Source organism: Girardinichthys multiradiatus, chromosome 20, assembly GCF_021462225.1.
Source record: "Girardinichthys multiradiatus isolate DD_20200921_A chromosome 20, DD_fGirMul_XY1, whole genome shotgun sequence".
NCBI lineage: Eukaryota > Metazoa > Chordata > Actinopteri > Cyprinodontiformes > Goodeidae > Girardinichthys > Girardinichthys multiradiatus.
The window spans coordinates 46,449,206-46,475,674 of NC_061812.1; the positions used below are offsets into that span (position 1 = coordinate 46,449,206).

Sequence of the window (26,469 nt, forward strand, 5' to 3'; positions counted from 1 at the left end):
TCATTTTATGAAGAATCCGTCTTTCCACAATGATCTCCAGAGGTTCCAGAGGAGTCTCCAGAACAGAGCCAGCCTTTTTTATCAGCTTGTTGAGCTTTTTTAAGTCCCTGGCTCTGATGCTGCTTCTCCAGCAGATGATGGCAGAAGAGATCACACTCTCCACAACAGACTTATAGAAGATATGCAGCATCTTGCTGCAAACACCAAAGGACCTAAGCTTCCTCAAGAAGTACAGTCTGCTCTGTCCCTTCTTGTAGATAGCTTCACAGTTGCATCTCCACTCTAGTCTGTTGTCCAGGTGAACACCGAGGTATTTATACTCCTCCACCACCTCCACTTCTTCTCCCATGATGGAAATAGTTTTTGACTTATTCCTGTTTCTTTTAAAATCTACAATCATCTCCTTTGTTTTAGTCACGTTCAAAATGAGATGATTGTTTCCACACCATGCCACAAAGCGGTCCACCACCTTCCTGTACTCAGCTTCTTGTCCATCTCTGATCCACCCCACGACTGCAGAATCATCCGAGTATTTCTGCAGATGACAGGAGTCTGTCTTGAACTGGAAGTCTGAGGTGTACAGAGTGAAAAGGCATGGTGAGAGTACAGTCCCCTGTGGTGCTCCTGTGGTGCTGACTACCTGGTTAGACTCACAACCCTTCAGTCTCACAAACTGTGGTCTGTTTGTCAGGTAGTCTTTGATCCAGGAGATTGTTGAGGCCTCCACCTGAATCTTCTGGAGTTTCTGATAAAGCAAATCAGGTTGGATTGTATTAAATGTACTGGAGAAATCAAAGAACATGATCCTCACAGTGCTGGTGGCTTTGTTCAGATGACAGTGGGTTTGTTGAAGCAGGTGTATGGTGGCATCTTCAACTCCAACTCCACAGCGATAAGCAAACTGAAGGGGGTCCTGATGGTTTACTGTTTGCTTACTCAGGTGGGCCAACAGGAGTCTCTCTAGGACCTTCATGATGTGAGATGTCAGGGCAACAAGTCTATAGTCATTGAGGACTGATGGGTGAGTTTTCTTTGGTACCGGAACAAGACAGGAGGTCTTCCACAACACCGGAACCTTCTTCTGGGCCAGGCTAAGGTTGAAGAGGTGCTGCATAATCCCACAGAGCTGCTCTGCACAGGCCTTCAGGACTCTAGGGCTGACATGATCTGGACCTGCAGCCTTATTCCTATTCAGTCTCTCCAGTTGTCTCTTCACCTGACTTCTTGAGACACACAGGTGGAAGGGGAAGCAAAGGAAGTATCAGCATCTTCTGATATGGTTGAAGGCAAACATGTAGAAGCAGAAGGGTCTAGGGCTGAGGTGGAAGATAAAAAATGTGAGGTGTTACTGGACAGCTGTGGGTCAAAGGAGGATGGGATGTCTGTTTGCCTGTGAGCAGGAGAGGAGGATGCGAAGCTTGTTTCTGAACTGAACCTATTGAAGAATGTGTTCAGTTCATTGGCTCTGTCCAGACCTTCATCGGTCGGATCATCCTTCTGCTTGAAGCCTGTGATCTTCTTCATCCCTGTCCACACATCTCTGATATTGTTTTACTGGAGCTTGCTCTCCAGCTTCTTCTTGTACACCTCCTTGCTGTCTCTTATCTTGACTTTAAGTTGCTTGTGTAAACTCCTCAAAAATTATCTGTCACCCTCTCTGAAGGCTCTTTTTTTCTTGTTAAGCAGGTCCTTCAGGTCACTGGTGATCCAAGGTTTGTTATTGGGGAAGCATCTCATGGTTCTGGTGGGGATGATGTTATCCACACAGAAGTTTATATAGTCGGTTACACACTCAGTCATGGCATTGATGTCCTCTCCATGTGGCTGGCACAGTGCGTCCCAGTCTGTAGCCTCAAAGCAACCTTGCAGAGCGTCTTCAGCTTCCTGTGACCATTTTCTCACAGTCCTCTTTATTACAGGTTGCCTCTGAACAAGGGACTTATATTTCGAGCAGAGAAAAACAAGATTGTGATCTGATTTGCCTAGAGGAGGTCTTGCTGTAGAGATGTATGAGTCCTTGACATTTGCATAAAACAAATCCAATGTTTTGTTTTCTCTGGTAGAGCAGCTGACAAACTGTTGAAATGTTGGAAGTGTAGCAGAGAGTGAAGCATGGTTAAAATCACCAGAAATTGCCACAAAAGCATTGGGGTTTTGTGCCTGTAGCTTAGCAACAACTGAGCTGATGGCATCACATGCAGTGTCGGCAACAGCGGAAGGTGGAACGTAAGCTGTTGCCAAAATAACACTGGTGAACTCTCTGGGTAAATAATATGGACAAAAACTTACTGCCAACAGTTCAATATCTGGACTGCAGAGACGACACTTCACAGTAACATGTTCTGGATTACACCATCTGTTGTTCACAAGTACTGCCAGTCCACCTCCTTTACATTTGACGCTCCTCTTTAAATCTCTGTCTGCTCGTATAGTTAAAAAGCCCAGCAGAAAGAGACTGGAGTCGGGGATATAATCCTGCAGCCATGTCTCTGTAAAACACATAATACTGCATGCCCGGTACTCTGGCTGGGTCCGTTGTAGGGCTTGGAGTTCATCCAACCTGTTTCCCAACGATCTCACATTGCCCATCATAATCGACGGAAGAGATGATTTGAACTTCCTCCTTCTCTCTTTTCTCTTAGCTCCTGCTCTGCATCCACGGCGTCTCCTTTTCAACTCATTGGGGATTTGGGGTTGTAGTTGAAGTATTATTTGAGCTATTGAGATATTAATCAGCTGCTCCCGGTTGTAAGAAACAACCCCGTTGCCATGGCAATGCATCATAACAAATGTCCAAAAATAGAAAGTATTAAGAAAAATCCTCCAAGCTGCACAGCATCCGACACCGGAGTGGACAGTCATCCAAAAAAAATCAACTGTATCCACCACAAGAGGAATAGTTCCCAAAAAAGAATAAATCAGAATCAAAAGTAACAGAGCTACTCCAACCTGCTGCCACCTTGAGCGGCGCAATTCTAGAATTCAATCCCTCATCATGGAGTTCTCATTTGGTCTGGATCGAATATGCACATAATACATTAACCTCCTCTGGCACTGGGCTGTCCCCTTTTGAGGCCGAAATTTTTAGTGGACACCCTGCATATTCTGTGAGGCGTATCTAGGATGTTCGTCGCAGAGGTCGGTGTTGGCAGTTCCTCATTGATTGGGAGGGTTATGGTCCTGAGGAGCGGCAGTGAGTTCCTAGGTCAGTGATTCTCGACCCGGGCCTGATTTCTTCCTTCTACAGGAAGCAGCCGGAGAAACGGTCACTGAGAGGCGATTCTTGAGGGAGGGGCACTGTAGGGATTCCATCTGTTGGGTTGCACCACTAGTAATCTTCCCGCAGCTCCTGAAGGAATCCCAGCTGTCAGCAATCCAGCTTTGGTGTGGAAGCTTGGCTACTATATCCTGGGGATCGTGCAAGATTCTCAGGGTGCTGTGCCATACAAGAACCACAGCTGATTTGACACCATTAGGATTTTCTGGTCCGACCTGTCCCTCTCCAACAGAACCTCAAACCCTGAAATCCCTCTTCCTCTCCGGACTTCAACACCACTACATCATAGGAGAAATCAACCAAATCATTCTTTAATTCACCTTTGAATTCACCACTCACATGTTCTCTTCCTCCGCAGCACCTCCTGAGATTCCCTCCTGTGACTAATCAAAAAAGTTACTTACCTTTCTTTTGTGTCCTTGTGGATTTATCTGACCTCTGTGCTCTAAGCTCCAGGTTATTTAGTCAAGACAATGACACTATTACTTCAAACTATGTAGGTTGTTGGAGTGAGAAGGGATTATCAATTGAACTAATAATGTTCTGAAGCTCTATATTGATATTTAAGTTGTGATTTTTAGAGAGCTCTTCAACTGAGCTAACAAAAAATGTATTAAATTTAGCTATCTCTTTGGAGTCAAGTTCTCCTTATTTGAGTTCTTGCAGATTTGGGACTTTCCCTTCAAGTTTACTTATATTGTCTTCCACATTGCAGATGTATTTCCTCTAGCTTCAGTAATCACTGAAATGTAAAAATTTGCTTTTGAATTTCTTAAATCTTAATTCACACAATTTCTTGGACTTTTGTACGTAGCTATGTCAGTGGATAACTTGCTCTTGGTTGCTTGCTTTAAAGCTTGGTCTCTTTGCTTCATACGTTGTTCAATGGGCTCACAAATCCAAAGTATAGATTTTTGGGTGTCATTTTTTTGTTATTTTTAAAAGACACCAATCAATTTGTTTTAATTCTTGTCATTCACTGCACACCTTGGAATTATCCTGTTTTAAAATTCCTAATACAATTTTGGCTTATTAATATTCATTAACAGGTTTTTAGATTTAGTTTTCTCAATAGTAAAAGCATATTATGATTAGACAATCTGGTCAAAACATTAAATAACTTCAGTATTCTTTGTTCTTTGTTTGAAAAAACTAAATCTAATTTGGCGAGTTTGGAGTGTGACCCAAGTACGGAGGCCTTGGTCCTAAAAGCAGCTGCAACAGGTTCCAGCCCACTGACGCATGTCCACCCCCTCTCTCTACCCCTTTTCCTGTCGGCTCACTTTTAAAAAATAGAGAGAAACATGAAAGAAAAAGAAAAGCCACTAGTGCCTAAAAAAAAAAAAGAAAACATCTTTTTGAGTCTCACTTGATTTGTTGTTAGGGCAGCCACTTAGATGATTTGAAAGAAATCATCTAGTCAGTCAGTCATTTTCTATACCACTTCTTCTATAGTGGGTCTCCCCGCGACCAACTGTGGAGCCTGGGCGAGAGGCGGGGTACACCCTGGACAGGTCGCCAGTCCATCGCAGGGCAACACACAAACAACCATGCACACACTCATAGAACACCATGATCCTAAACTGCACCAAAGTACTAAAGGCAACAGGGAAACATCAACACAACATATTTGTACATCACAATCAAAGTTTAATTATGTAAATTTAATAGTGTTGAGCACTATCCATTAATAGAGTTTTTATTTCATTTAGTTTTGGCTGTAACTAATTATATGTGCTCTTTTTCAGACTCTAACCTTGAAAACTGGCTCAGAGTTTATCTGTTGTTTCTAGGTGAAACAACTAAAGGAGCTACATCCATTAACATTTACTTCTCCTTCCCATTGAAAGGACTTCTGGATCAGTGCTTCTTTGCTCTCTTTGTGTCTCTGCTCTGTTCTTTCTCTCAAACCCTCAGTTGATCGTGGCAGATGGCCGCTCACACTGAGCCTGGTTCTGCTGGAGGTTTCTTCCTGTTAAAAGGGAGTTTTTCCTCTCCACTGTCGCTACATGCATGCTCAGTATGAGGGATTGCTGCAAAGTCAACGCCAGTGACTGTCCACTGTCTCTACATGCTCATCCGGGAGGAGGGAATGCCGCAAGTCACTGACTTGATGTAATCTGCTGGGTTTCCTTAGACAAAAATAGGTTTTATCCAATTTGAATAAATAACTAACTGACGGCACTGTTCAATGGTTAGGATTAATTGGAATGTACAGGTCCTTCTCACAATATTAGCATATTGTGATAAAGTTCATTATTTTCCATAATGTCATGATGAAAATTTAACATTCATATATTTTAGATTCATTGCACACTAACTGAAATATTTCAGGTCTTTTATTGTCTTAATACGGATGATTTTGGCATACAGGTCCTTCTCAAAATATTAGCATATTGTGATAAAGTTCATTATTTTCCATAATGTAATGATGAAAATTTAACATTCATATATTTTAGATTCATTGCACACTAACTGAAATATTTCAGGTCTTTTATTGTCTTAATACGGATGATTTTGGCATACAGCTCATGAAAATCCAAAATTCCTATCTCACAAAATTAGCATATCAATAAAAGGGTCTCTAAACGAGCTATGAACCTAATCATCTGAATCAACGAGTTAACTCTAAACACCTGCAAAAGATTCCTGAGGCCTTTAAAACTCCCAGCCTGGTTCATCACTCAAAACCCCAATCATGGGTAAGACTGCCGACCTGACTGCTGTCCAGAAGGCCACTATTGACACCCTCAAGCAAGAGGGTAAGACACAGAAAGAAATTTCTGAACAAATAGGCTGTTCCCAGAGTGCTGTATCAAGGCACCTCAGTGGGAAGTCTGTGGGAAGGAAAAAGTGTGGCAGAAAACGCTGCACAACGAGAAGAGGTGACCGGAACCTGAGGAAGATTGTGGAGAAGGGCCGATTCCAGACCTTGGGGGACCTGCGGAAGCAGTGGACTGAGTCTGGAGTAGGAATATCCAGAGCCACCGTGCACAGGCGTGTGCAGGAAATGGGCTACAGGTGCCGCATTCCCCAGGTCAAGCCACTTTTGAACCAGAAACAGCGGCAGAAGTGCCTGACCTGGGCTACAGAGAAGCAGCACTGGACTGTTGCTCAGTGGTCCAAAGTACTTTTTTCGGATGAAAGCAAATTCTGCATGTCATTCGGAAATCAAGGTGCCAGAGTCTGGAGGAAGACTGGGGAGAAGGAAATGCCAAAATGCCAGAAGTCCAGTGTCAAGTACCCACAGTCAGTGATGGTCTGGGGTGCCGTGTCAGCTGCTGGTGTTGGTCCACTGTGTTTTATCAAGGGAAGGGTCAATGCAGCTAGCTATCAGGAGATTTTGGAGCACTTCATGCTTCCATCTGCTGAAAAGCTTTATGGTGATGAATATTTCATTTTTCAGCACGACCTGGCACTTGCTCACAGTGCCAAAACCACTGGTAAATGGTTTACTGACCATGGTATCACTGTGCTCAATTGGCCTGCCAACTCTCCTGACCTGAACCCCATAGAGAATCTGTGGGATATTGTGAAGAGAACGTTGAGAAACTCAAGACCCAACACTCTGGATGAGCTAAAGGCCGCTATCGAAGCATCCTGGGCCTCCATAAGACCTCAGCAGTGCCACAGGCTGATTGCCTCCATGCCACGCCGCATTGAAGCAGTTATTTCTGCAAAAGGATTCCCGACCAAGTATTGAGTGCATAACTGTACATGACTATTTGAAGGTTGACGTTTTTTGTATTAAAAACACTTTTATTTTATTGGTCGGATGAAATATGCTAATTATGTGAGATAGGAATTTTGGGTTTTCATGAGCTGTATTCCAAAATCATCCGTATTAAGACAATAAAAGACCTGAAATATTTCAGTTAGTGTGCAATGAATCTAAAATATATGAATGTTAAATTTTCATCATGACATTATGGAAAATAATGAACTTTATCACAATATGCTAATATTTTGTGAAGGACCTGTACACTCCCTTTGTTCCACCTTTATCGGCTAAATGTGATGCCACCGTCATCTTTTTTTACAAATAAATACTTTTAATATATACTTTTCAGGCTCTTCTGCAACATACTCATACTCATCGTCTTCCACTTTATCCGGGTCACGTGGGCAGCAGACTTAGTAGAGATGGCCAGACTTCCCTCTCCCCAGACACCTCTTCCAGTTCCTCCGGGAGGAGGCCAAGGTGTAAAGAGGCCAGCTGAGAGACATATGCACCTTTTCCACTGGCTTGAATTTGCCCCTATTTGACTCCACTCAGTTCCATTACTGTTTTTTCCATACTTTTTTGGTCCCTGCTTCTGAGCAGGTACGACCAGGGCTGAGTAGGGACTACATGTGACGGGTACAGACTGCTGTTCACTGATTGGCCGTGGGAGGAGGAGAAATTAAAAGGTTTTTGTTGAGACAGTGCAGGGAAAAGTTAATAAAACTCAAGATCAACTTCAATAATATTAAGGACCACAGTGGCTGGAGCAGGTCATACATGTAATTTTAACATTTACAGATCATAAACCATGCCTGAAGGCTGACAGAAAATAAAAAGGACACATCAGCTTTCCAAATTACACGCAGGCAGAGCGCTGTATTTAATAACATTCTCAATCAGCTGATCACACATAAAATCCGCTGTTAAAAGGCACAAACATTTCCCCCAAAACACACAAAACAATACTACCATGAAACGCGTTTGGTTCGGACATTTATTGACGGTCCTTAGGCAAACCAGCGTCTGCAGGAGGAAGGAGCAGGCAGAAAGTAGCTGCCCATAATCAGGCTGCCTGCAATGGCCCTAATGGGAGGATGAATCTAATGAATCTGCGGAGCACGAATATGCAATATTCACCCTAAAACTAACTTCAAAGGTCAAAAGTCCACGGTTTTACGTTTCGGAAGTTCTCGTTATTGCCAAGGATAAGACAAAAACATCCACATAAAGCCCAAAGTTGTAACTTCAGGCAAACTTTAGAGCTTTACTACTCCAGACAACAGCGTCTCTCCTCTATGCTTCTCTTGCCACACCTCCCTCACATCAGGACCCCTGAGCCTTATTTTAAGTTCTGGCTGGGCTGTGGTCCAGATAATTATCCCAGTGGACATAAAAAACATAAATAAAACATTCTTAAATATACACTAATACAAACGTTATCAGTATTTAGTTTATTTCTTTTTTTATCATTTCACGCAGATTACTTTAATTTGACAATGTAACACAGTAACATCAATAGCAGCACAGCACACTACACTCATGGTTGGAGGCGGGGAGTCAGTGGAAACACAACAGTTACCGTACCAATTAGAGCGAAACTGAGTGGTGCAGAGCCACCCCGGCTAAAACAAGCCAGTGGAAAAGGGGCAATAGTTCCTCCAGCGTGTCCTGGGCAGTCCCCTGATCCTCCTCCTGGTGGGACGTGCCTGGAAGGCATCCAGGAGGCATCCAATACAGATGCCTGAGCGAGAGCATCGCTTTTCAGCTCAGCTCTCTCTTCACCACAACGGACCAGCACAATATCTTCATTACTGCAGCAGCAGCACAATCCGTCCGTCAATCTCCCGCTTCATGCTCCCCTCACTCGCAAACAAGAGCCCAAGATACTTCAACTCCTAAACCTGAGGCAGGAGCTCCCCTCCAACCTGAAGAGGGCAAGCCACCCTTTTTCGGTTGAGAACCATGGCCTTGGACTTAGAGGTGCTGATCCTCATCCTAGCCGCTTCATACTCAGCTGCGAGCTGCCCTAGTGCATGCTGTAGGTCTAGGGCTAGAGGGGGCCAGCAGGACCACGTTATCTGCAAAAAGAAAATCCACTGGTCCTCAAACCAGACCCTCTCCAGTCCTTGACTGCGCCTAAAAATCCTGTCTATGAAAGTAATGAACAGGACCGGTGACAAAGGGCAGCCCTGCTGAACCAGTCCAACATCCACAGGGAACAGGTGCGACCCTCTCAACTACAAGGGTAAACCACTACACAAGACGGCTGAGCTGGGGGTCGACAAGCAAGCCCACCCCAGCCCACTGCCTCCACCCGCAGGCCACTCCAAAGTAGAAGAGAGTCCAACCTCTCTCAAGGAGCTTGGTTCCAGAGCCTGCGCTGTGCGTGGAGGTGAGCCTGACTATTTCTAGCCAATATCTTTCGACCTCCCACACAAGCTCAGGCTCCTTCCCCATCAATGAGGTGATATTCCACATCCCTAGAGCCAGTTTAAGCATCCGGAGATTAGGTTATCAAGGTCTCCACCTTTGTCCGCTGCCTGATGTTGCGCAGTTCAACATGTGCAGCTCAACAGAGGTCGCAGCGCTGACACCACCTAGGATTATTAAATCCAGGGAAAATGCAATTTTTCTTGAGTTTACCAAGGATGCTTGACCCCCCCACCCCTCGTTTTTCTTCAGACCTGACCCATCCTTAACCGGTGGAGAGAAGAAATCAACCTCACGGATGAGACCAGCAAGCTGTGTGTATATGTTTTTGCCTCGCTGATCCCAAGTCAGCCAGCAGTTAGAAGTTTCTCCATTCACAGCAACTGCAGTCTGACCCTCGTGGCCTGACCACTCTGTTGTCCCAGTTTTATTACTGGAGTTTTTCAACTGAGTTCCCGCTTCAAAGTTTTATGACTCTTTGTTCAAGATTTGGGGCAATCAGCTGCTAGTGGCTAAAGGGGCGTGGCCCCACCATCTACCAGCTGATCGCTGCAATCGAGACCACAGCACACCAGGAGGGTTTCTCTTTCCAAGTTAACCCAAATTGCACATTTTGTCCATAAAACTGCTGGTTTGATCTACATACACACTCATACGCATATATTTTCTTTTATTATTATTGTTAGGTAGTCATTTTTATCCCCTTTGTGTAGAATAGTGCTTGTTAGTTGGGTGACGTGTTTTGGACCAGAAAGGTGGTATATCAGGGCTATATGGCTTCAATAAATCTTCACATATATATTTAAGAGAAGTGTTTGTGTTCATTTCGTACAAGAGTGATTTATCTGTCAAAATAAGGTCAAAGTTCCCCCACCTTCAGTGAAGCCGTTGAAAATACAGTGACATTTAGTGGTTTTGGTTAATAATTATCAATTATTAATGATAAATAACTAATTACTAATGACTAACCATCCTGGTCTGCCACCTTACCATGATGGAGGGGTTTGAGTGTCCCGATGATCCTAGGAGCTATGTTGTCAGGGGCTTTATGCCCCTGGTAGGGTCACCCAAGGCAAACAGGTCCTAGGTAAGGGATCAGACAAAGTGCAGCCCACAGACCCCTTATGAAGATTATCATAGATGGCAACAGTGTTCCCTCGCCCGGACGCGGGTCACCGGGGCCACACACTGGAGCCATGCCTGGAGGTGGGGCATGCTGGCGAGCGCCTGGTGGCCAGGCTTTCACCCATGGAGACCGGCCAGGCACAGCACGAAGAGGAAACGTGGATCCCCCTTCCGATGCGCTCACCACCCATGGGAGGGGCCCAAGGGGTCGGGTGCAATATAGTATGGGTGGCGGCCGGAGGCGGAGACCTTGGTGGTCTGATCCTTGGCTGCAGAGGCTGGCTCACCTCTCTGCTGGAGAAGGAGCCTGAGATGACACATCACCCGGAGCCTGTTTGCCATGGGAGACCATACCAGGGGTATTTAAGCCCTGCACAACATAGCCTCCAGGATCATTCGAGTCACGTTAAGGTGGCGGTTCTTCTGCAACATAAATACTTTTGAATTCATTTTAGCAGTGTGTGATTGAAGTTTGTCATTGTTACCCAGTAGTTAGTGTAGAATATATAAACTATCTATGTGTGTAACCTGTGTGCAGATGGAGGAGAGGGGAGTGAAGCATAGAAAAGGCAAGGCCCTTAGGGAGTGAAAACATGCAAAGAGTGCAAAGTCATAAATTGGTGAATGACAAGGGAGTAGGGGATAGAGAGAGTCCAAGGTCGTAAACAGGTGGAGGACAGGGAAGACCGGAGACAGGACAGGATAAGCTTGCTAGGAGAAAATAACCAGAACCACTCCTTATTTGGACCCAAGGAACTGTTATGCTATAGTTTACAAAAAGAAGATTTTTTTTGTGATTACATTTTGAATCATTTAATAATGTTTTTCATTTTCTCTGAAATATAGATTTGTAAAAACAAAAGACATATGGTATATGATGGGTTTTTGTAGTTTCTATTATATAGTAATAGTACAATATCACAGCATTTTTCCAAGTTAGTAATTGGTTTGAAATTTGGTGTACCACCACAAGATATTTAATGGGCCCATGTGGCCCCTCCTGTGAAAAATGTTTGAGGGCACCTCTGAGATGCTATTAAAAATGTGAAATATAGATCAAAAATCTAAATGTAATCTCTAGATGTTTCCAATTATTTATGTTACATTGCATTAATAAAATAACATTTTGGACTTTAAAGGACAGAAAAATAATTACTGTGGTTGTGCAAAGGAGCCTCTGGATCATAAAATCTTATGTTCTTCATGAGAACATGAGAGAATGGTTTTGAAGGCCTTTTTCTTCATAAATTCAATAATTTTGAGCTCTCCTTTTTTCAATTGAGTGGGGGGCTCAGTGGTCGAAAGGAATAAATATATATTTAAGTTTGGCCTGACATATTAGTCAATTTATTAATTAAGCACACACTTACTAAGTGGGGTTAGATGGAAGTTCATGGTATTTAAAAGCAAAACAGAAAATATAAACTAAAATTACATTATATTCATATAAGGTTGTGTTCAAAATAATATTAATGTGTTTTAAAAAAGAAACATAGCTCAAAATTCTTATATTAACTTTCATTTTCATACACAAATATTTTCCAAATAAAAAAATAAAGAAACAAAATATGAAATATTTTTTCATTCCACAGAAAATGAGGAAAGAGAAACAGTAGCCTGCTAAAAAATATTAACTTACGTATTTTTACAACTTCAAACATTTAGTGTATTTAACATTTACTGTAACAAAAAAGTGCATAAAGATCTAGGTGTCTTGTAAATCAGTGAAGAATTGTTGAGTCTTACAATGACTGTTTCTGAGAACTGCTTTACATCTATGTTGCTTGTTGCTGACCAACCTCTGACCCCTGTTAACAGGTATTGCAGCCCAGGATGATTGGACTGCCTTCCACAGTTCTGCTGCCTTTTTTTGGTTTTACCTCAGAAACAGCATTTTTTATGTCACCCCACAAGTTAGATTAAGGCTCGTGGATTGCACTCACCAGTCCAACCTTTTGGGAAATTTGGGTTTGTGGGCCAAGCATCTTTTGCTTTTTTTGCTTTTTTTTTAATGATACTTCTAGGATAATTCATTTCTTCAGGGTCAGTTTGTAGCACTAGGAAAAAAGGAAAAGGCAGTTTGATCTTTACCTGTTTCCATGTACGTGGGAGGCACAGAAGGCATAGCTGTAGTGAAGCAGTGTGGGGTCAATCATGGCTCCATTCTCTGCCCTCTCAAGCAGATCACTCAGGTAACATAAGTGACGATGGCAGCCCCGGACACCGTAGCGAGCACAATATTCATCCAAGACAAAAACCTGGCCGGGACTGAACCAACCCTGTGGTGAACACACAAAAACACAACACTCCTTTTTGACCTCTGAAGGGGCAAGCGGCCTGGCAAATGTCCAGGCTAGTGTATTGCTTTTAGAGAACTACAGCGTGAGGAATTTTCCTTTCGAAATGAAAACTAAAACAAATTTAGGAGAAAAGCAAATTCAATAAAATACATCTTTGTATTTTTAAAAGAAAATATGATGATATACTTAATAGAGATAATTGCTGTTACTGCTACTCCAGCCAGATAAAATAACAAACACCAAAGTCCTGAAATAAGGTAGCAAGAATGTAAAAATTATAAACATGAAACTTCTTATTTGTTTTTAGGTCTTATCTATTTCGTAAGGTGAATAAACGTTTCCTTGTTACTCCAACCTTATGTGATTAGAGATGGGTACCTTTTACATTTGTACCGATGCCTGGTACCTGGGAAACAATATCAGTGCTCAACGGTACCAGTTTTCGGTATTTTTGTGTGTGTTTATGTGGTAATAAATAGTAATTTTTTTTAATAATGAAATTTCTAGATGGTTCAATCTAACATTTATTTGATGAAAATTAAAAAGAGAGATTTATTTGTCGTATTTTAGCTTCCCTTCATTGGCTCCATGTTGAATCCGGAATATAATTTTAAATTCTCCTTCTCCCATCAAAAACCCCTAATGATCAAGCTCCATCATATATTTCAGATCTGATTGTTCCATATATTCCTAAAAGAGCACTTCGTTCTCAGACTGCAGGTTCACTGGTGGTTCCTAGAGTCTCTAGAAGTAGAATGGGAGGCAGATCCTTTAGTTATCAGGCTCCTCTCCTGTGGAACCAGCTTCACCCCCCCCCCTTCTGGTCAAGCTTCTGCTGCCAACAACTTCATGCTTCTATTGATGATACACTTGGCCCTGTCTTTCAGCGTTTAACTGCAGACAACAAGTCACTAATGGATGCAGGCGTGCCAAAGGTGCCGAATGCAGGAGTTATAACTGTACATCTGAAACTGTCAAAAATTGTGCTCTTCAGCCTTGAGAAAATGTTATGCTTAACCAGGTGCTACCTCAGATTAGAAGTATTCCCGTCGCTGGCCTTGCACTTCATGTCACAAATATTGCAGCGGGTGTAATCTGCATCGAATTTTGAAAAGTGGAGCCAGACTTTCGACCGCTTTCTATCAGCCATGCTTGCTTTGACTGTACCAGCAGCTACTGATGTCATTATGCTCTTGTGCATGCAATGCTGTGTTCATGTCCAGCATGGAAAATTACCCACTCTTCCGTAACCATTTGATAATACGATTTTATGTGAATAGGTTCTCGGTAGTATCAACAAAATGTTTTTGAAAATGTGTCATGTCTTCAGTGGACCAGAAGCATCAGTAAAAGTTAACATGCTATGCTTTATACAGCTGACCCAAAACAAAGTTTGTCATATTTAGCTTTAATAAATGGATCTTCCTCTCATCCATCAGATTCTTAGTGGAAAACCAGTTCTACTGCAAAATTTCACAATGGGTATCGAACATCCCAGCTTTGGCCCTTTGAGTTTAGTGCAAAAATTGACCTTACTCGGTAAATACATCAGCTTTCTGCTGATTTCCTGCTGCTTCCATGGTGTTGTCATACCAGAACTCATAAAATTAATTTAGTGATCTATGCAAAACCTTTCATAGGATGAGTATCTATAGTGGCTTTCAAAAGTGTGCACATCCCGGGTTTCTTAAATTGGAAAGTACAACAAAGTGATTTCAAAACTTTTTCCATATTTAATGTGTGTCATAACTTGTGGGTTAAGAGCTGGACCAAAACACAGACATGAACTGGGAATGAGCATGGTGAAGATTTTAATAAATAAAGAACTTACAGGAACGGCACAAAGGGGAACAGGAAGTAAAGCACAAAGAATCAGGTAGTTTAATGGGAGGATCCAGTAATAAACAATGAGACCAGTTAACTAATATACTGAGGGAAGAGTGGAGGATGACATAGAATGCAAGTGTGTTAATCAGGGGATAATGTGGAGCAGTTGAGATAGAGGGTACGTAGGGGGACAGAGAGAGGGAGACTAATTAGCAAGGATGAAGCTGAACTAAGACACAAAGAAACATCAAACAAAGGGAAGAAGGCCAGCAGAAATAATTCCAAATGTACAAAGAATAGAATGCAATAATAAACTATAAAACTAAACACAAACGAATTAAATAATACAGGAGCACCTTAAAGAACATCAACAGGGAAATGATGAAAACAGACAAACAAAAGAAAACCAAAAGCCCAAACATCTAAGGACCATAACAGGACACCCCCTTCCTAATGGCAGCTACTAGAGTTCATGAAAACAAAACCCAAAAAGTAACAACCCAACCTAGGTGGGCAGAGGGGTTCTCAGAAGGGGGGCTAGAAACCAAAACAATGTTAAGGTGGGCAACCCAGAGATCATCCCAAGGAAGGAGAGAGTTCAGCTGGGCGACCTGGTGGCCATCCCAAGGAAACAAAAAGATCTGGCAGGCAACCCAAAGGTCATTGCGAGAAAGCACAAAGATGTGGCGGGGGACTGGGAGACCACAGGAGGTCAGGAGGATGGAAATTGCACAGGAGGTCTGAAGCCATAGTTCTGTATTAGTTCTGGATACTGGCCAGTAGACTGGGAGAACCCAAGGAGGAACACTGGAGACTGGTCCACAGAATATTGGAACCCACGGTGGAGCTCTGGAGACTGGTCCACAGGATGCTGGAATCCATGGAGGAACCATTGAGAGCTGCTCTAGGACCGCTGGAACTCCCAGAGGAGCCATGGTCGTAGCTTGGGAGACCAGCTTGTAAACTGGAAGGTCCCTCAACTGAGCTTGGGAGAATTGGTTGGGAGCCAGAAGGTCCCTTGACAGATTGAGGGACCCGCTCTTTGGAGATGGAGGTGAACCCGCCAGGACATCCTAGTCTGAGAAATTCAGGAACACAAGGCAAGTCCACAGGACACTCTAGTCAGAGAACTCGGAAGGGGAAACATGGGGCACACCCTCCAAGGGCCCTTCAATCCCATCCTCGACCTCCCCTGAAAACTCGGGCTCATGAACCTGCAGCATAATTAGAGTTCAGAAGACTGAACAGGAGGTGCACATGGTGATGATGATGGTGCAGAGGTGGAAGCATGCACATTGGGAGTTTCCGATGCTAATGCTGCGATCAAGGAAGCTGCTGCGGACAGAGGAACTGCTGCTGAAGCCACAGACAAGGATATGGAAGCTGCTGCAGCGAAAAGTGAGGACATGGAAGCCATTCTATGCTGTAGACCGTAGAGATGTGCTGAAGAAACAGCAGGAGGTCCTAACAGGAGCAGTACAAAGGGGAACAGGACATGAAGCATAAGCAACAAAAGAATAGAATCAGGCAGTGTAACGAGAGGATCCAGTAATGAACAATGACAACGAGTGATTGAATATACTGAGGAAGGAGTGGACGATGAAACAGAATACAGGCATGTTAATCATGAGATAATGTGGAGTAGCTGAGACAGAAGATAAGCCAGGAGCCTAAGGTAGGAAGCATAATTAACATGGATGGAGCTGATCTAAGACACACAAAAACTCAAACCAAGGGGAAAAGTTCAACAGAAATAATTCCTAGGAACTAGGAAAATAAACACAATGGAATGAACTAATCTAGCAATACTTTAAAGAACATAAACAACAGGGAAACAATGAAAACAAAATCACAAAAGACACCCAAAAACACATATGGATCATAGCAATGTGACATTTAACCTGCATGATGCACACACTAAAACTAATACTTTGTTCAAACACTTTTTGATTCAGTTTCAGCATTCAGCTTTCTTGACTTTACACCTGCCATCAATTCTAGTGAATTTGATAAACAATAAATTAGGTTCAGCACTAATAGTTTTTTTCTAATATCTTATTTGCATATGTTAGCTAAAGTCATGGTTTGCAGTAAGTTTACAAATGTATCAGTCAGGTGAAGAGTATTACAAAAATCTACATTACATTAGGCCATGGCATAGCGAAGGCGGTTACCAACAATTGGAAAAAAAGAGTATGTGACATCAGGGATATAGGTAAGCTCAAAATGATTCCTATCTCTGGCAGACTTAACATTCTGTTCAACCAAGTTTGTCATTTATTGGAAATGATATAAGTACAGTACCAGTCAAACGTTTCAACACACCATCCAATTCAATGTTTGCTTTATTTTTATTTCTACCTCTGAGAACTACTTCAAGACTGTTGTGAAAACCATTTAAGTTGACTACCTCCATGAAGGTCATGAAGTAGTCAACTGACAATCTGGGAATATTTTAAAGATTCTAAAATATAAAAAATGTTTGGAGTTTTTTCACATTAGTTTTGCTACATAATCCTATATATTTTTGCTTCATAGTTATGTCTTGTGAAAGTGAATTTATGTTCCTTAAATCAGGCGGTAGAGATTTCCAGAGCCGAGGAGCAGAGCGGCTGAAAGCTCTACCCCCCATGGTGGTGAGACGGGCAGAGGGAACAATCAGGTGAATAGAGGAGGACGATCTGAGAGTGCGAGAGGGAGTAGCAACGTTGAGAAGATGGGATAGATAAGGTGGAGCGAGATTATGGACAACCTTGAAAGTGAGAAGAATGATTTTAAAGTCTATACGGAACTTGATGGGGAGCCAGTGGAGCTCTGACAGAACAGGAGTGATATGATGGAAGGAAGGGGTTCTAGAGATGATACGGGCAGCTGAGTTTTGAACCAGTTGAAGTTTATGAAGAGATTTGTGTGGAAGACCGAAAAGGAGGGAATTGCAGTAATCATGTGAAGTGAGGGAGGGGCGAAGACGACTGATATTTCGCAGATGAAAATAAGCGGACCGGGTCATGTTATTGATGTGAGATTGGAAAGACAGAATACTGTCGAGGATGACACCCAAACTCTTTACCTGAGGCGAAGGGGAAACAGAGCAGTTGTCAATATCAATGGAGAAACTGTTTGTTTTGGATAATGTGGTTTTTGTGCCAATTAGGAGAACCTCAGTTTTTTCACTGTTTAATTTGAGTAGATTGGTGTAAAACCATGATTTTATTTCAGCCATACAGTCAGTAAGGGAGGTAGACGGAACTTTGGGAATGGGTTTGCAGAAAAAATAGAGCTGGGTATCATCCACGGAACAGTGGAAACTAATATAGTGTTTCCGAAAGATATGACCAAGGGGGAGGAGGTAGATTATGAAAAGAAGGGGCCCCAGGACAGAGCCTTGGGGCACACAAGAAATGACAGAAGAAGACTGAGAAGAAAATGCTTTTAGCTGAATAAATTGAGAGCGATGGGAGAGATATGATTTAAACCAATTTAGAGGGGTCTGAGTAATACCAATGGAGGAAAGTCTATTGAGGAGGGTGGCGTGACAAATGGTGTCAAATGCTGCACTTAGGTCAAGGAGGATAAGGATGGATAGTAAGCCTGAGTCAGCTGCCATGAGGAGGTCATTGGTGACTTTTATGAGAGCAGTTTCTGTACTATGGAGAGGGCGGAAACCAGATTGGAACTGTTCATACATGTTGTTATGAGATAAGTATGTGTGAAGTTGAGTTGCTACTACTTTTTCTAGAATTTTGGAGATGAATGGTAGATTAGAAATTGGTCGAAGGTTATTTCTAATCTAGTGGGATCTGCACCAGGTTTTTTCAGAATAGGACTGATCACTGCAGTTTTGAATGAAGCAGGAACAGTTCCCGTGGAAAGAGAGGAATTTATAATAGTAGAAATGATAGAAACCAATGAGGGAAGACGGGCTTTCACTAGCACTGAGGGGAGAGGGTCTAACTGATAGGTGGATGGTTTAAGCTTCTGGATGATATCTGAGATTTCTGGGTTGGAAGAAAGAAAAAAATAAGCGGGAGGAGAGAGTTCAGAGGTAACATTGGAAGTCGGTTGTAAACTAAGATGATGGTGAATTTTCTGGATTTTTTCATTAAAGAAAGACATGAGTGAGTTACAAAAGTTAGTTGAGTACAGATGAGGTGGAAAAAAGTCCGGGGTTTGAGTAATATTCTTATATAATGAGAATAGTGACTTTGAATTTCCTTCTTTAGAGCAGATTATATCAGTGTAGTAGTTGGATTTTGTTTGAGTAATACAGTCCTTGTAGTGCAGAATGTGGTTTTTGTACATGTCTTTATGAACAGAAAATCCAGTTTTCTTTTGAAGCCGCTCAAGTTGCTGTCCTTTGGCCTTCATGAGTCGAAGTTCGGACGTAAACCAGGGGGCAGAATGGGAGAATGAGACAGATTTAGTTTTTAGCGGAGCCAGGGAATCGAGTACAGAACGAAGACCAATATTGTAGTGTGATACCAGTTTGTCAAGGGTGGTTACATTATGAATGTCCATTTTGGAGTTAATATTAGCGGAGAGGGAATCCAAGTTGATGTCCTTAATCTTGTGGAAGGAAATGATACAGGGAAGTTTAGTGATAGACAGAGAGAGTCTGACATTAAATGAGAGGAGAAAATGGTCTGTTATAGGTAGTTCATCAGCTGTACGATCAAAAGGAGAGACACCAGAGCAGCACATTAAATCCAAAATGTGACCCTTAGAATGAGTGGGAATGTCAGTGTACAGTCCAAAGCCTTCAAGACAACACATGAGGTCTCTGGTGAGAGGGTTATTAATATTGTCCATATGAATATTAAAATCACCCAGCACAATGTTATTTGAAGAAAGAGTGGACAGGTGAGTGAGCAGAGTAGCAAAATCATTTAAAAATTTGCTGTTTGGTTTTGGAGGGCGATAGATAACTGTAATGATGGTGGGAGTAGATCCAGACAGTTTGCACACAGTCAATTCAAAAGAGGAGAAGGTAGGAACAGCCAACGACGAGACTTTCCATTTCTCGTTATGAAGTTATAGTGTAGAAAGTAATCAAAATAAGGAACAACCATTCAATGTCAAAAATTTGTCCAAATTGTTGGCTGGTACTGTAATTCTCAAAAGATAATAAAACAGATTATTTAAACCCTTCTGAATAATCAGTGAAAACATCTTTACTGGCATAACGGCAATCAAACCCTTTTAATAATTGCTGACTAATTTTTTGCATGTATAAACTGGTATTTTTTTCAATTTATATTTTGCGAAGACTCTCAAACAGGTGAGGTTGTAAGGCCTCCCTCCATCATCCTAATTTTCAGCTATGAACGTAGATTTAATCAGGACATTGCAAAATGTTAATTACTTTCAGTTACAAGAAAAGTGTTGGTGAAATTGAAAGATTGCTCTAAACATAAATGTGCCAGGGTTAAGAATAACTTTGAGTTAATCTATAAAACAAGAGTTTCTCCAAATATGATGAAAAGGCCAAATAGAAACTGGTTTGGGAGACTGCTGAGAGACCAATGAGAGTATTGGTTTTGTTCTTTATAGCCTCAAAGGGTCCTATTTGTGTCAGTCCCAATCTTGGATAAATGTTAGGTTGCGTAAAAAATGTGCCAAATATAACATGCGAGTCAAGACCATGATCTCCATACAGAATCGGTCTAGGTCCAGGTTAACCACAACCGCAATTGGTGCTGATGACCGGCAGGGTACCAGTGGAATTTTGCTACTGTTAGTCAGCAAAGAAGAGGAGGAAGACCTGTCTGTAGGCAGACGTAGAGAAGAGGAAAGGCAAGAGTCTAGGACTGAGAGTAGAGAAAGTTGAGAGTTGACATGATACAGAGGAGGAACCTGGACATATTGTGTGTTCAGGAGATCAGGTGGAAAGGTAGCAAGGCTAGAAGCTTTGGAGCAGGGGTAAAGGTGTTCTACCATCATGTAGATGGGAAGAGAAATTGTGTAGGAGTATTCTTGAAGGAGTAGTTTGTCAGGAATATTATGAAGGTGAAAAGAGTGTCAGATCAGAGAATACGTCTGAGTATAATCAGTGTTGGTAGTGGCTATGCACCACAGGTAGGATGTGATTTAGAGGAGAAGGAGACAGTCTAAACTCAATTAGATGAAGTTGTGTATAATATTCATAGAGATGAGAGAGTGGTTATTTATGCAGATCTCAGTGGACATGTTGGGGCAGGGAATAGAGGTGATGAAGATGGGAAATGGCTGCGGTAGATACTTACCTCCAGAAGAGGCAGGACACAGGGTGACTTGAAGGTAGGAGCATACAGATGGACTACATCTTGTGTAGATAATATAATCAGAAGGAAATCAGTGACTGCAAGGAGGTGGTAAGTGAGAGTGTTGCCAGACACATGATGGTGAGGTACTTGGGTAAGATAAACAAGAAAAAGCAGAGCAGAGGACAAAGTGATGAAAGCTAAAAAAGAAAGAATGGTGTGTGGCTTTCAGGTAGCAGTTGAGACAGGTTCTGGGTTGCCAGGAGGTGCTTCCAGATGACTGGACAACAAAAGCTAATGCTATAAGGGAGACATTGTAGGTGAGTACTTGGTATGTCTTCGGAAAGGTACGTTGTTGCAGAGAATTGGTGGTGGAATGAGGAAGTACAGTGTGTATGGAAAATCAGATCAGTTAGGAAAAAGTGGGACACTGTAAGGACTAAAGAAAGTCACCAGGAGTACAGATGTTTCCCCATAGATGGAGGTGGGTAGGATGTTCAGCAGGTTAGGGTGATGAGGAATTGAAATTTAGATGTGCTGACAGGTGCAATAAGTGATAGGAAAATGGAAGAAGCCCTTTGAAAATTTCTTATATGAGGAAAATGAGAGAAATCAGAGAACAGAAGAAGCAACCCTTTTAGATCAGGAAGTAACAACGATCAGTATGGATGAAGTAAGGAATGCAATGAAAAGGATGAAAAGTAGAAAGGCAGTTGGCTCTGATGATATACGTATGGAAGTGTCTAAGAGAGACAGCAGTAGTTTGTTTGACTAGGTTGTTCAAAAACATGCTAAGAAATTGTGAAGGTGCCTGAGGAATGGAGAAGAAGTGTGCTGGTAGCAATTTCCAAGAACAGGAGATTTGCAGAGTTGTGGCAGCTACAGAGGAATAAAATTGATGAGTCATACAATGAAGTTAGGAGAAAGAATAGTGGAAGCTAGACTTAGGTCAGAAGTGAGCATTTGTGAGCAGCAATATGGTTTCATGCCAAGAAATAGTACTGCAGATTCAATATTTGCTTTCAGTATGTTGAAAGAGAAAGTACGGAAAAGGTCAGTGAGATGAATTGTGTTTTTGTGGATCTAGAGAAAGTGTATGCCAAGGTGCTGAGAGAGGAAATTTGGTTTTGTATGAGGAAGGCTGGAGTAGCAGAGAAGTGTGTTAAGAGTGGTGCACAACATGTATGAGAGTTGTAAGACAGTGGAGAGGTGTGCTGTAGGTGTGACAGAGGAGTTCAAGGTGGAAGTGGGACCACGATCGGCTCTGAGCCCCTTGTTTGTTGCGTTGATGGACAGCTTGACAAATGAGGTTAGACAGGAATCTCCATGGATTATGATGTTTGCAGATGATATTATGATCTGTGGTAAGAGCAGGGAACAGGTAGAGGACAATCTAGAGAGATGCAGATTTTCCCTGAAAAGGAGTGAAATGAAGGTTAGCCAGAGAAAGACAGAATACATACGCGTGAATGAGAGGGACCCAGTGATCAGTGGAGCACTGAGGTTATGAGGGTCCTAAATAAAGAAGGTGGAGGAATTTAAGTACTTAGGCTCAACAGCCTAGAGTTATGCCAAGTATGGACAAGAAGTGAAGAAACGTGTCCAAGGAGGTTGGAACAGGTGGAGAAAAGTGTCAAGTATGTTGTGTAATAAAAGAGTATCAGCGAAAATAAAAGGAACTGTGTACAAGACGGTGGTGAGTGTGTGGTTTAGAGCAGAAGTCCCCAACTAAAAGAGCAGGAGGTCTACTACTTCCATCATTCAAACACTTTGTGGTCCGAACATTTTAAATCCATTGACAAAAATATAATATATATATAATATAAAATATTATATTAATTTCTTTTTACATTTCATTAACACTAGAGATTAATTATTCATATGCCCATGAAATCATCTGCTGAACAGAAAAGTACAATCCAATTTAAGTACCAATACTAAACGCACTTTGAATGGCAGAGTCAAGCTAGGTCTGTAAGGTCTAACTATTCTGCTCTCCTTATTGTGTTAGTGGCATCCAGGGCAATCTGCTTAACCTTCTCTTTAATTTGTTGTCCTTCTTTTCCATCTAAAATTGTTTGTTTTCATGCCTCTTTGGATTTCCACTCTTTATAAGTCCAACTGATTCAGAACATATAAAGCAGACTGGCCTTACAACTAATGGAAGTTCAAAGGAAAGTGTATGCTTCTGTTCGTTCATCTTTAAATGTGCGATTTTCATGCAATTCAATTCAATTCAAAAATACTTTATTAATCCCAAAGGGAAATTAAATGTTGTTATAGCTCATATTATGAAGGTTTCCTCAAAGAGCCGTTGTAGATGCTGATGGCTGTGGGCAAGAAGGATCTCCTGTACCGCTCCGTCTTACAGCAGATCTGAAGAAGCCTCTGACTGAAGACACTCTGTTGTTGTAGGACAGTCTCATGAAGAGGATGGTCAGGGTTCTCCATAATGTTCTTCATTTTATGAGGAATCCGTCTATCCACAATGATCTCCAAAGGTTCCAGAGGAGTCCCCAGAACAGAGCCAGCCTTTTTTATCAGCTTGTTGAGCTTTTTAAAGTCCCTGGCTCTGATGCTGCTTCCCCAGCAGATGATGGCAGAGGAGATCACACTCTCCACAACAGACTTATAGAAGATATGCAGCATCTTGCTGCAAACACCAAAGGACCTAAGCTTCCTCAAGAAGTACAGTCTGCTCTGTCCCTTCTTGTAGATGGCTTCACAGTTGCATCTCCACTCTAGTCTGTTGTCCAGGTGAACACCGAGGTATTTATACTCCTCCACCACCTCCACTTCTTCTCCCATGATAGAAATAGTTTTTGACTTATTCCTGTTTCTCTTAAAATCTACAATCATCTCTTTTGTTTTAGTCACGTTCAAAATGAGATGATTGTTTCCACACCATGCCACAAAGCGGTCCACCACCTTCCTGTACTCAGCTTCTTGACCATCTCTGATCCACCCCACGACTGCAGAATCATCCGAGTATTTCTGCAGATGACATGAGTCTGTCTTGTACTGGAAGTCTGAGGTGTACAGAGTGAAAAGGAATGGTGAGAGTACAGTCCCCTGTGGTGCTCCTGTGCTGCTGACTACCTGGTTAGATACACAACCCTTCAGTCTCACAAACTGTGGTCTGTTTGTCAGGTAGTCTTTGATCCAGGAGATTGTTGAGGCCTCCACCTGAGTCTTCTGGAGTTTCTGACAAAGCAAATCAGGTTGGATTGTATTAAATGTACTGGAGAAATCAAAGAACATGATCCTCACAGTGCTACTGGCTTTGTCGAGATGACAGTGGGTTTGTTGAAGCAGATGTATGATGGCATCTTCAACTCCAACTCCACAGCGATAAGCAAACTGAAAGGGGTCCTGACGGTTTACTGTTTGCTTACTCAGGTGGGCCAACAGGAGTCTCTCTAGGACCTTCATGATGTGAGATGTCAGGGCAACAGGTCTATAGTCATTGAGGACTGATGGGTGAGTTTTCTTTGGTACCGGAACAAGACAGGAGGTCTTCCACAACACCGGAACCTTCTTCTGGGCCAGGCTAAGGTTGAAGAGGTGCTGCATAATCCCACAGAGCTGCTCTGCACAGGCCTTCAGGACTCTAGGGCTGACATAATCTGGACCTGCAGCCTTATTCCTATTCAGTCTCTCCAGTTGTCTCTTCACCTGACTTCTTGAGACACACAGGTGGAAGGGGAAGCAAAGGAAGTATCAGCATCTTCTGATATGGTTGAAGGCAAACATGTAGAAGCAGAAGGGTCTAGGGCTGAGGTGGAAGATAAAAAATAGTCCACTTTACATGTTTGACAAAGCCATCTTCTTTTACTCACTCATCTGTGCACCACCAAGTCATTGTACTGTCAGCAAGTGTGAGCTCCCAATATAGTAATTAAACAGCTATTAACAGTAACTTTAATTGCACCACAGCATACTGCACTGAGGCACAGCTTCAGCCATCATAGCTCCAGCCGTCAGTGAAAACACAACTGGTACCATACCGAGTCGAGCAAAATTGAGTGGAGCAAAGCCGCGCCGCCAAAAACGAGCCAGTGGAAAAGGGACATTAGCAACCCGGGTTCAAGGACCCCGTATAGCTTCTGCTTCTTTGTCATTTTCTGATAGTTGGCATACAACAATATGGTGCATTACCACCACCAGCTGGCTTGGAGTTTGGACCAGAATGTCACTGAGCCACATAGCTGTCCATCACGCCTGTTGAAAGGTCAGTCACAGCAGAAATAAAGTGTCTATCCACATAGTAAGTGACATAATGGTTTGCCGTCTGGACAAAACACTCTCTGGGTCCGGATTTGGACCATAGTTCAGGGTTTGGGGACCCCTTGTTTTAGAGACAGTGGCACTGAGGCAGAGCTGGAAGTAGCAGAGATGAAGATGTTCCAGTTCTCTATGGGAGTAATGAGGATATATAGGATGAGGAATGTAAGAATTATGATTATTGATTAATTAATATTTATCAAGAATTATATTTTAACATCATAATTTGACATCTTTTTTATTTCTTAACCAAAAATCATTACTTACAAATTGAAATCAGAGATGTCCTCTGGTGTTGTGATTATGGCTCAAGGCCCTTGATAATTACAATTATTAAATTCTCAGTAATAACTGATAACTATTACCAGATGTCACTGTTCAATCAACTGCTTCACCAAAGGTGGAGAACTTTGACCTTATTTTGACAGACAAATCACTCTTGCTCAAAATAAACACAAGCGCTTTCTCTTTAACTACGTGAATATTTATTAAATTAACAGCCCTGATACACCTCGCTATTCTGATGCAATAATCTTCACCTAATCAAGCATGCAAAAATTCTACACAAAAGGGGTAAAATAACTAACTAAACAAGATAAAACAACATTGAGTGTCTATGAAAGTCAAACCAGCAGTTATGGCAAAAACAAGAGAAAATATGGTACTGGGCGAAGCTTTGGGAGCGGCCTCCACCAGGCTGCAGTAATAAAAAACCCACAGTTGGAGCTCAGTGAAACACGAAGGGTCATAAAACTTTTAGGCGGCAACCAGTGGAAAAACACTGAGTGAAGACAATGGAACAGTGAGTATTCCACCATGAGGTTCTAGCAGTACAACTTTAAGTTCACCTGAGTCTGCACTCAGGTGTTCAAACCCAGTGAGACACACACAGCTTCAAAGCATCCATAGTTTCCATCAGCAGTTGACTGGAGCAACAACAAAGAGGAAAATTTTGTCTCATTGGAAAACCTCCGTGGGTTTTTCTTGGGTGCGTGTTAAATCCACACCTTCGATAGGTAAAGTAAAACTTGCTGGTCTTCCTATCCTTGCAAGCCTTGCAGCTAGTTGAGTTTCTCATGAGTTTACCAGTGAGGAGAATGAATGAAAACCCACGTGTGGTTTCTTCTCCAGAGTGATGCACACCTCCGTTGTGTGGTAACCGCGTCTCAGTTTCCAGCGGTAGAAAAAGCAATGGTGGGTCGTCTCACGTGTCCTTATACAGCCCACTGTGACATCAAAGCTGCGATGCCCCTTCCTATTAGC

At 42.3% G+C, this 26,469-nt stretch overlaps 1 protein-coding gene across 10 annotated transcripts in view; it reads right to left on the minus strand.

Annotated features, from left to right (window-relative positions):
• Window positions 1-26,469, minus strand: part of LOC124856115 (calcium-dependent secretion activator 1-like) — a 417,550-nt gene that overhangs the window by 216,300 nt on the left and 174,781 nt on the right. For all 10 annotated transcript variants that reach the window (XM_047346334.1, XM_047346331.1, XM_047346330.1 and 7 more), the window contains one exon: window positions 12,648-12,835. In XM_047346334.1, coding sequence (XP_047202290.1) covers window positions 12,648-12,835 — 188 coding nt within the window. The remainder of the gene's footprint in view (window positions 1-12,647; window positions 12,836-26,469) is intronic.